Source organism: Neltuma alba, unplaced genomic scaffold (assembly GCF_004799145.2).
Source record: "Neltuma alba isolate B1F8T4 unplaced genomic scaffold, ASM479914v2 tig00007445_pilon, whole genome shotgun sequence".
Lineage (NCBI taxonomy): Eukaryota > Viridiplantae > Streptophyta > Magnoliopsida > Fabales > Fabaceae > Neltuma > Neltuma alba.
Genome location: NW_021634785.1, coordinates 3,205 through 14,549, shown reverse-complemented (window position 1 = coordinate 14,549; position 11,345 = coordinate 3,205). Strand labels below are relative to the sequence as shown.

At 32.8% G+C, this 11,345-nt stretch overlaps 1 protein-coding gene and 1 non-coding gene across 2 annotated transcripts; one reads left to right on the top strand and one right to left on the bottom strand.

Moving 5' to 3' along the window:
* Positions 1 to 1,543: 1,543 nt before the first annotated feature.
* On the bottom strand, positions 1,544 to 1,616 carry TRNAR-CCG (transfer RNA arginine (anticodon CCG)). The gene has a single exon. It is a non-coding gene; the product is annotated as a tRNA-Arg (tRNA).
* A 2,533-nt stretch (positions 1,617 to 4,149) lies between these two features.
* On the top strand, positions 4,150 to 5,391 carry LOC114752600 (enoyl-CoA delta isomerase 1, peroxisomal). Its single transcript, XM_028941360.1, has 2 exons — positions 4,150 to 5,089; positions 5,303 to 5,391. The coding sequence occupies exon 1, from the start codon at positions 4,357 to 4,359 to the stop codon at positions 5,053 to 5,055; it is 699 nt and encodes a 232-aa protein (XP_028797193.1). The 5' UTR covers positions 4,150 to 4,356; the 3' UTR covers positions 5,056 to 5,089; positions 5,303 to 5,391.
* The last annotated feature ends 5,954 nt before the right edge of the window (positions 5,392 to 11,345 follow it).

Genomic DNA, 11,345 nt, shown 5'->3' with positions numbered 1-11,345 from the left:
GTCCCCCCTACTTTTGTACTGATCCTTGAGGGCAAGGATCTTTTTCTTGGGGGGAGTATTGATACGTGGGAATTAGGGATAAGGTCAGGGGTAGTTTGGGAATCTAGTTATTAAGGCTATAAATAGGGGCTTTGATTGGTGTGATTGTTGTTGAGTGAATTAGTATTTTCTTGTTTTAGTCTCTTCGCCCTTTTCAATGATAACAGTATGTGTCAATTAAGTAACTCTAGAAAAGGAAATGCCTTAACATTCTAAACAAGGTTAGTATGCAAAGTTATCTCCAAACAAACTGAATTAATTATGCATTCCATTCACGCCATCATCCCCAAGCCCATGAATGTGACTAAAAATATATCATAAAAACCTAGAGACAGTACTTGAAGCTTGGTAGTAAGCTTTTCTATGATCTTATATGGGTTTAAATGTGCTTCATTTTAGATCATTGTATTTTCCTAACCAACTAGGGAACTACCAACTGCAAATCCAATCATGCACTCAAAAAGTACTGAAAAGGCATACATTATTGTTATTGAACACAACACTAAGCCATAGATTTTTTGAATTATCTTCACTTGGTATATATGAGAAAAAAGTATCAAATCCATAACGTATTTATCAGGAGTCATCCATCAACCATTAAGGTAAATCAATATAGTGGATAGGGAGCATACCGGCAAGAACAATAACGCAAGGCCAAACATTAAATCTCGTCAAACGTTTGTAAGATGGTCCATAGTGCGGCATGGCATAGCACACATCAAATTGATAAGGCAATAGGAAATGATAATAAAGTACAATATAAACATCTGTAGAAGTGTTATCCGTATATACAGGGAATAAATAAATCGCCAATCATCAATTTGACATTCTGAAACAGTAGACAGCGCATTTAGTTTCAACGTACAAACTATTGCACATAAGTTAGAAATAAATTAAATGCTCAACGATAAGTATTGCCCTGCAATGTACAAAATATGTAATAGTGACAACTTGAGAGCTATGAAAAAATTACTCAATATTCTTGTCCCATCTGCTGGTACTGAACGAGTTCAATATAAAATCCCTTCCAATGCCAGCTTGATAAGTGAAAACTTACAGCTTCAAATTTTCAATACGGGAACAATAAGGAAGCACATCTTTTAATTACACGCTGTAAACGGATATACCATACAAATTCTTATTCAAATTATTTTAAATTATGGATCCCAATACTAATATATCTAATACCTAGAAGGAACAAAAACAGATAAGTTGCATCAGGTGACCTTTCAGAGTGCAAAGGAGTACATTCATTGTCAAAGGATCATCATATTGCAATAAATTGGAGGTCCAGTTACCAAATTGTATCCAAAAACGTATTTCTGATTTTTCACGGTTTTAATGCCAGAAAATAAACCATACAGGCAACGATTGGGGGGGGGGGGAGGAAAGCAGGTCTCCTGAAAATCAGACAAGCTAGGAAAAAACTGAAACTCCAAATTTGATATATCACAAACTTTCGGAAGAAAATACACAACGAAATAGGAGGCAAAAAAATGTGATGCGATCGCAGTGGGATTCGAACCCACGACCTTTAGATCCGGAGTCTAACGCGATATCCACTCCGCTATGCGATCACTTCTTGTAAAAACGATCAAATGAGGTTTCTATAAAGCCACGAAACAGAACCCGTATCCATTCTACGACCAAAGCCAAAGAAACTCTGGAAAATACCTTTCCAGAAAATCGCCAATGAGATAATCGGCAACTGCGAAGGATAGAAAATTTTCTGACCTATAAGAGACACTTAGCACAGATAGATCATTACGAAATGAAGCATGAAAAAATCGATGATGATCTTATAAGAAATCCTGCCGTGTGAGAGAGTAATGAAGGAGATCGTCCCTTCAGATACGGCCTGAGATGAGAAAAGCCAAGGCAAAGACACTGACCGTTCGCCAACGACGAGAGATCTCTGACTTTGAGAGGAACGGTTGTCTTCTTTGAGTTCCGTTGTAGCGTCGTGGATCCGTTGGGGCTCACGTGTTGAGCTGAACCATAAAACCTAAATTTAATGCTATTGGTAATTCCAATAGGCTCTCTTTTTTCGTTTGGGCTCTTGATGAGGCCTTCTCGTCGTTTATATAGTGTCCATTGCCCAATGATTGATGGGCCTTGCGTGAAACTCAGATATCTAAATATTGAGCGGTTAGTACAATTTTTATTCTTCAAAATTTGCATTAATTCTGATTTAGATTCTTCAAGTATTAAATTATAAGTTTTTGGTCTCTCAAAATTTTTTTATTTAAAATATTAGTCTTTATAATTTAATAAAAGTCTGAACCATTTTACCCTTTAAAAGATCAAAATTTATGGTTTAAAATTTAAAAGACAAATCAAAATTCTAAGTGAGGCCAAAAATATATTAACCCAGGTAATAAATTATTCCTCAACTCCTTAATATAAAAATTATTTAAATAATTTGATTAGATTAAGAAAGTTAGGTAAATTAGTTAATTATAATAAATATGACATGTTTTTCCTAAAACACCATAATCATTTTCCTTAATATCCTTTCTCCCTCTTCCACTTGATTATGATTGAGGGAGTATTCATAGGAATAATTTAGAAAAAAATGATAAATATGACAAATAGATCTAATATTTAGGACCAAAATCAATCTAATAATTAGATCTTATTAAAAAGTGGAGTATATTTAGTGTGCTATGTGAAATTGAGAGTCAACATTATGAGGATACCGGCTAGTTGGACTGGTTAAACCAGGAATTGATTTCAAATTCGATTTTCTCATAAAAAGGAAATTGGCTAGCCTAAGAATTAGTCAAGAATAATTTTAATTTATATTTCTAAGTCACAATTTGTACGTACTTACATATACACATTTGAGTATTGGGGAATGAACAGGCAAGAAATATGTGTGCATATATTTTAAAGTCACACATCGTAAATTTTGAAATGAGTATATGTTTTTGGGGAGAAAAAGCAAAACCATGAAATATGAATACTTATGTTAACTTTTCCAATCACACGATATGTCTCGTTTTTAAAATATTTCTACTAGAAGCTAATTTGTCAATCATGTCTGCATAGAAGCTACTTAGTTTAGTAACGATTTCAGCAACTTTAGTATTTGCTTTAGAAAAGTGGAGTGACAGAGTTCAGCAATCTTATCTGGTATTATTGTTTTAATTAAGAGAAGGCCTGGTCTTGATTATTTCTGGATAGCTAAACAAGGGAATAAGGCTGCTAAATTCTTAGCAGCTAGTGGAAGAAGAGGGATGGAGTCCATTAATCCAATAGATAGCTTGTAACATCACCATCAACAGGTTTTAGTGGCTGATTCTCTTCGTAAAGGAGAAAATTGCAAAGATGATACCGTTGGCCGAAGAAATCATCGTATGGGTATTGCCCTATTGGTTCATTTTCACCCTGCTTCATGCAGTCTCTTTTCATATGGTTTTGTTCAGGTTTCTTCTTGGACATGTGTTTGTTGTTCCTCTGTCAAATGGAAAGGAATAAAGAGAAACAAATCTACCTTTTCTCAGTTTTTATAGTATCTATCATCGTACTAATTGTATCGTATGTCAAGTAATGTTAGAAATTTGACACCTCCTTTAAAAAATTCCAAAGATTACGAATCCTCCGGACTTTCATGTAATTCAAAATAAAACTCATACTTATTTTAAAATTTGTAAAATTATTTTTGATAAGTTAATCCAAACACTCTTGGTGTAAAAGAAATTCGATGATACTACCTCCAATCCTTAATATAAGATTCTATTTGACTTTTATTTTGATCCTAAATATAAGACCCCAATTCATTTTGTCTCTCATATTTATATATATTTTTTAAAATAGCCCTTCAACAATGATAGTTCTAACCAATACACTTGATTAGCAAAGATATTTTAGAAAAGACAACATCTATTTATGACAAATAACTAATTCAACTTACTTCATTAATCTCCTCAAATTAATCAACTAGCTCTTATAATTAGGACCGGAGGTAGTAACAACATATAAATATTTGAAAAAAAAATTCTATTTTAAAGAAATTAAGCTGTGAATATTTTGATTTGCAGCCGGTTCCACTTATCCAATATGAGTATATGACAGTGACATTGGATTTTATTATTCATGTCTTGGATAACTCATTCAAAACTGTCCAATTAGAAAATCCGTACATGTGGAAGAGTTGACTGGATGAATTTATTAACGACGCCGTCTACGAATTGGAGCCGGACTGGCAACTTTGACCTTTCACCCTCGCATTTTGCAGTTAATAATACCCGATTCTTTCTTCTCTTTCGCAATCAAAGCAGGATAATCTGAGAACCCAGAAAAAAAGGAAAGAGAATGTGCTCGTTGGAGAAGAGGGGCAACATCTTCATCTTAACACTAACCGGCACCGACGAGCACAGGCTTAACCCTACTCTTCTCAATGCTATTCGCTCCGCTCTCCGCCGTGTCCGATCTGAAGCATCCTCCTCTTCCGCTCTCGTCACCACCGCGCACGGTAAATTCTTCTCCAACGGCTACGATCTCGCCTGGGCCGAAGCTCAGTCGTTCAAAGACCGCAAGCTTCTCATGGACTCCTTGCTCCGGTCGGTGGTCACGGATCTAATTTCACTCCCGATGCCTACGATCTCCGCCGTGTCCGGACACGCCTCCGCCGCTGGCTGTATCCTCGCCTTGAGCCACGATTACGTCTTGATGAGGAGCGATAGGGGCTTTCTCTACATGAGCGAGCTCGACATCAAGCTTGTCCTTCCGCCTTGGTTCATGGCAATTCTCAAGGCCAAGATCGGGTCACCGGCGGCTCGCCGTGAATTGATCATGAAAGCTGCTAAGGTCACGGCGAAGCGAGCGGTGGAGATTGGTATCATCGATTCCGCTCACGATAACGCCGAGGAGACGCTGAAGGCTGCGATTGAACTAGGCGAGGGCTTAGTTAAAAGGGGTTGGGAGGGACACGTGTACGCTCAGAACCGCATGCAGGTGCTGGCTGATGTGTTGGACTCCATTCGGGACACCCGCGCTGGATCACGGCTTTAATTTGTGTGTTCGTGTGTTTTTTTCCAACCTGAACTTTAATTTGTGTTTGAATATTGGAAAAATAAGACAAAATTTCTTTGTAATCATACATGGCCAGTGAGGAATTTTTAAATTTATTAAAATGACCCTATTATCCTGAGTAATTTTTAAAAGAAAAAAAGAGAAGCAAACGCAATAGGTGAATAATTCTTTTTAATGCGGTTATTAAATTCTTTAACGTCATTAACAAATTCGTCTCAAACGATATATTATTGGAGTTGTCAAGTGCTACTTTAATTCCCTATAAATCTTGTCGTCAAGGGTGATAATAAATTTATTGGTAGCGTCAAACAACTAGTTAACTGTATCGTAAAAGGCTAACATTTCTCATTTGTGATGTCATGGTTAATCTCTCTAAGTGCAAAAACCTCTTAGATCACGTGGTTTGTATTACGTAAGTTGTTAATATTATTATACAATTTATTAACAGCATTATTGACATTATGAAAGTGCCTCACTTTTAATTTCTTGGAAAGCTTGCTATTAAAGGCAATAACAAACTTGTTAATCAAACCACAAGAGTTGTAAAATTCTTCATTTATGATGCTATGACTAATCTCTCTAAATGTAGAAAGCTCTCAAATCACATGATTAATAGCATTATATGAATTATTAATATAGTTACATGACTTATTAACAGTATTACTAAAACTATAAAAGTTCCATTTTTTACTTTCCTGAAAAGCCCGTTGCTAAAGGTGACAACAAATTTATTAATAATGTTGAAGAATTTGTTAAATGTGTTGAAGGAGTTGTTAACCTATCTCTACTCTTCTTTCTTTCTTTTATAAATTACTTAGGGCAATATGATCAATTTAGTAAATTTAAAAATCTCTAATTAGTTATGTATAAATAAAAAGAAATTTTCATTATGAATAATTATTTGGGATTTCTAAATTTAAGCATAATTTTTTGTCATTTTTCCAATATTTTATTTGGTATGATATCTAAATTTAAACATCTCGCAAGGCAAAAGCGCATGGTAGTGCTCGTGTATTTGTGATACTCACGGTAATACCCAAAAAATAAGTAAATCAGAATTATACGTATGCAAAAGTTTATCGAGTTAAATCATAAGAGTTGGAGTTCATATTTGACTTTGACGCATTCAATGGTAATGCTCAAATAAGAAGGGAATAGATTAACGCTACATGTATGCCATTCATCGTATTTGTCATTAACTACTTTTATCATTAATATAATAATTAATTTGATATTTAATATATTTTTTAATATAAGACCTTAAATCCATCTTGTTTGTCATATTTATTTATTTTTTTAAAGTTGTTTCTATAGTACTTGCACATGTTAAAAATTTTATCAAATAATAGTTCTAATTAATACACATGATTAATGAAAATATTTTAGAGAAGACAACATATATTTATTATACATAACTAACTTAATAAACTTTTTTAATCTACTCAAATTAGTCAACTAATTCTTATATTAAAAAACGAAGGTAGTACTTGGTTGTGCATCTTCAACAGCTTTTTGTATGCTCTATTTTCATTTTGCCATCAAATTTGGATGCTGTTTTTTCCTGGACACTTCCGAGGTAATATTGGTTTTTGGTGAAAACTTTGAGACAAAAATGAGTATAAAAGAAAGCATAGTCATGCCCACATGGAATTATATTTGGCTTAAGGTTTGACGTAGCAGATGTTTGTGTTTGTTGATAGAATAGGATGACATTGTTCCTGATATATTCCTCCGGATACTCTCTCAACTATAATCAAATAAGTGAAAGAGAAAAAATATTAAGAAAGATGATTATGATATTTTAAGAAAAACATGTCATATTTTTTATAATTAATTACCTTACATACTTCTTTAATCTAATCAAATTAGTTAAATCAGTTTTATATTAAGGATCAAAAGAGTAATAATTTTGAGGTAATATTGAGTCAAAAAATTGTTGAATACCAATGACCCCCACAAGAAAATTTTTAAAGCAAAATTACACCTTAATTATATAATACTATTTGTTTGTAGTTTCCATATCACCAACTTATTTTTTGAAAAAATGACATTAAGGTCCCATAGAAGAGAAAATACTGCGAAAAAGTCCCTTCAAATCCGATAACTACTTAAGAGTCCCAAAGGGACTTGGTTGCAATAAGACAAATCATAAAAAGACTATGTTGTCCCTACTGAAATAAAATCTGATTTTGAACCCTATTTCTATTTACACATTACCATCTCACTCTCCTCTCAAAAACTAACGCTAAATCAACCATCATTAGAAGTAAGGAACCTCAAATCTATTTACCTTTGCCGTAATCATTGAAAATCATCTAGGTATAGGGCATCATTGAAGCTGTTTATGGTCAAAACAAAGTTGTTCTTGTCAACATCTCTGTGTTCATCCGTGTTCTTCATTTATGGCAATGTATTCCTTTTGTTTCTCTGCAAAATTTTTGAGTTTAAAATATTACACTAAGACCTTTAGGTTGGTGATTTAAGTTGGAGTTTCATTATGGGTGGGTAGGATGATGATGTGTGCTCTGTTTTTGGTGACATTGTGGGTGGACTTGCTCTGTTTTAGCATGGTTTAGCATGAAAAGCTGAAGAAGGTGAAAGTTGGTGTGGATAGAAACCTTTTCTGCGAAATGAGATATTGTGTTGTCAATGTAGGCTGTGAAAGTTATCAATGGATGCCGCGATAGTTGTCAGTAGGGCTACTTCACTTGTTAATGACAACTGGATGATTGTTGATGCAAATTTACATTAATAATGGCCAATACATCTGGGAAGCATTTATTTTGCTTTGTTCATATAGGGGATAAGTTTATAAATGATAGAGGAGATAATATAAGATATATTGGAGGTAGTGCAAGAACAACAAGTATAAAAGAAGGGACAAGTAATGAAGAGTGTAACTGAAACTGGTTATATCGATTGTGCTTGTAAAATGACATTTTATATTGAAGTTATTAAATGCTATGATAAAAATAGTTGATGAGATTGCGCTTACAATTTACGTTGCCACTTTTGACAATTTAATATGGTTGCATCAACAAGTAAATTATGAAGTTAATATCTATAGACTAGTGAACAAGTACTATTATTGTTTTGTATTAAATTCATGGATAATCTAATTCTATGAAGCCTATTACTTTATATGAAGGTGTTATTTATTTGAAATTTTCAATTAAATTATGTTTAACAAAGTAACTCTAAAAATGACATTAAACAGCACAAAATTTAACAAGTTACAATGGCCTTATGAATAAGTCAACGTGTAGATATTAACAACTGATATTAAAAACTTTCAAATAGAAGGTGTCATTTATTTAAAATGCTCAATTAATTTCTATGTAACTTAAAATGAAAATATTAACCAAAAGGTATAATCAAAATTTATGTTAATTGGATAATAATTTTTCAAAATTTGACAAATGACAGTGCCACCATTGACAAATCATAGTGCCACCGTTGACAAGTCACAGTGCATTTGTTGACAAGCTTGATAACGCTCAATTCGTCGCAGCCTCTGAAGCAATCCACTGCAGCCTCTGAAGCAAAAAAAAAAACAGAGAGACATTCTGTAATAGGCATCGCAGTGCTTGGATGATTCTGCGACAGCACCTTCGCACCTGGGCGAAATTCTATACCCTTGATTTCAATGTTAACAAGTCACAGTACGAACATTGACAAGTCACAGTGCCACCATTGACAAGTCATATTGCTACCGTTGACAAATCAAATGGTAATTACGATTTATTGATTTTTTTGTAGGTTAACAAATGTCATATTAATCCAGAATAATTTAAAATCACATTTTTTAAAACTTATATCTACAGTTATATTGACAAGTGATAGTGCAGTGAATGACAAGTGACATTATCACCATTAACAAGCGATGGTGTAGTTATTGACAATTCATTTTATAATTTTATATCAGTAATGATATACTTTTAATAATAATTATATACAATATTATAACCAAAATATAACATGTCAGAGTAATTCAAAACATCTCATGATACTAAAACCCATTATATAATTTGAATTCACATTTTAGATAACTTATATTAGTATATTAATTGACAAGTCATAATACAAGTAGTGACAAGTCAAAACAGGTTTATTGACAATGCAAAATGCAATAGTTACAACTCACATGACAGCAGAGTCTAACACATCAATTTATAACCAACTTTCATTTACACTTTCATATACATGGAACTACACTTATTTTACAACCCGTCTAAAAGAACCATATGGGTTGAATGTAATTACTAAACAAATTGTTGGTATGTATCTATTTACAAAAAAAAAAAATCCATTCACACCTATTTACAAAATATTCCTTTCACATCCATATATAAAAAATAGCTTATTTCAATATGTTCTCTGCTGAGATTTGGACTCTTGTTAATATCGCACTTTAAGTCATCAATCACAATTGAAGAAGTTAAATTTGACCTTCCCGAGTTAGAAACAAGCAAGTTGTCCTATGCAAGATAAATGTGTTCACTTCTATATGCTCTGACGGTTAAAACACAATATCTTGATGTGCTCCCATCAAGTATGCACCCATATACCATGGACAACTATCAACCTTACACTTCACAATGATCTTTTGTTGATTATTCTTGATAAATTTGTACAAAAACTTCTGTGATATGTTATACTTGTATAATTTTATTCTTGCACCACCTCCAATATATCTCATATCATTTTTTCTATTATTTATAAACTTACCCCTATATGAACAAAGCAAAATAGATGCTTCCTAGACGTACTGGCCATCATTAATATAAACATGCATCAACAATCATCCAGTTGTTATTGACAAGTGAAGCAACCCTACTAACAAGTATTGTGGCATCCATTGACAACTTTTACAGCCTACACTGACAATACAATATCGCATTTTGCAGAAGAGGTTTCTACCCAGTCCAATTTTCATCTTCTTCAGCTTTTCACACTAAGCCATGCTAAAGTAGAGCAAAGCCACCCACAATATAACAAAAAATAAAGCACTCATCATCATCTTATCCACCCATAATGAAACCCCAACTTAAATAACAAACCCAAAGGTCTTAATGTAGCATTTTAAACTCAAAAAATTTGCAGAGAAACAAAAGGAATACATTGCTATAAATGAAGAACATGGATGAACACAGAGATACTGACAACAACAGCTTTGTTTCGACCATAAACAGCTTCAATGATGCCCTATACCTAGACGATCTTCAATGATTATGGTGAAGGTAAACAGATTTGAGGTTCCTTGCTTTCGATGAGGGTTGATTTGGCGCTAGTTTTTGAGAGGAGAGTGAGCTAGCAAAGTGCAGATAGGAATGGGGTTCAAAATCAGATTTCATTTTAGCAGGGACAACATTGTCTTTTTATGATTTGTCTTATTGCAACCAAGTCCTTTTGAGACTCCTAAATAGTTATCAGATTTGTGTGGACCTTTTTGTACTATTTTCTCTTTTATGAGACCTTAGTGTCATTTCCCTTATATTTTCCCCCAACGGAGCATTGGCTAATTAATTAGTTTGGGAAACCTTTTTCGTTGCCGTGAGAAAAAGAAAAATCTTCCATTTTAAAAAAATATCATTCTTTACAAGTAATACTAACTTTTAACTTGGTTTCTATACTTTATTTTCATAAAAATTAATATTTATGATCACCAAACATCAATACGTTAGTTTCTATAATTTATTTTTTGGGCTAGACGTATGATTTGGCCAAGAAGGGGGGAAAAAAACCACGTCTTCAGTTAAGTGTCCCAGGAGTTTGGAAAAAAAAAATGCACATCAAGTGTTTTTTTTTTATATTGTTTATATCAAATTTTTAATCACATGATCATATATTCTATTTTAAAAAATAATTGTTTAGTTACTAATTATTGGTCCCATGCATTTTTTCCAAGTCTCATAAATTTGGGTTTGCTCTCTGGTAAGCTTAAATAATTCTCAGATTATCTACCTTAAAAATTTGGTAATGTTATCATTTCTTTTTTTTTAAAGTAAAGTTTCATCCTCAAAATTTAGGGTTAATTAATTGTAAGTCCTTATAGTTTCAACCAATTTTAAATCAGGTCCCTATAATTTTTTTTCTTTTTTCAAGTCCTTATACTTTTTTCTGTTTTAATTAAGTCATTGCATTTATTTTTCTTTTTATTAAGTCTTTATAAGTTTACCTTATTTTTAATTAAGTCCCTGAATTTTTTATTCTTTATTTTATAAATTCTAATAGTACTATTCTATAAGCATAAAATAGTATATATTATT

Bases quoted from the DNA above. Each gene is read 5' to 3' on its own strand.
- LOC114752600 (XM_028941360.1), top strand. From the start codon at position 4,357: ATGTGCTCGTTGGAGAAGAGGGGCAACATCTTCATCTTAACACTAACC.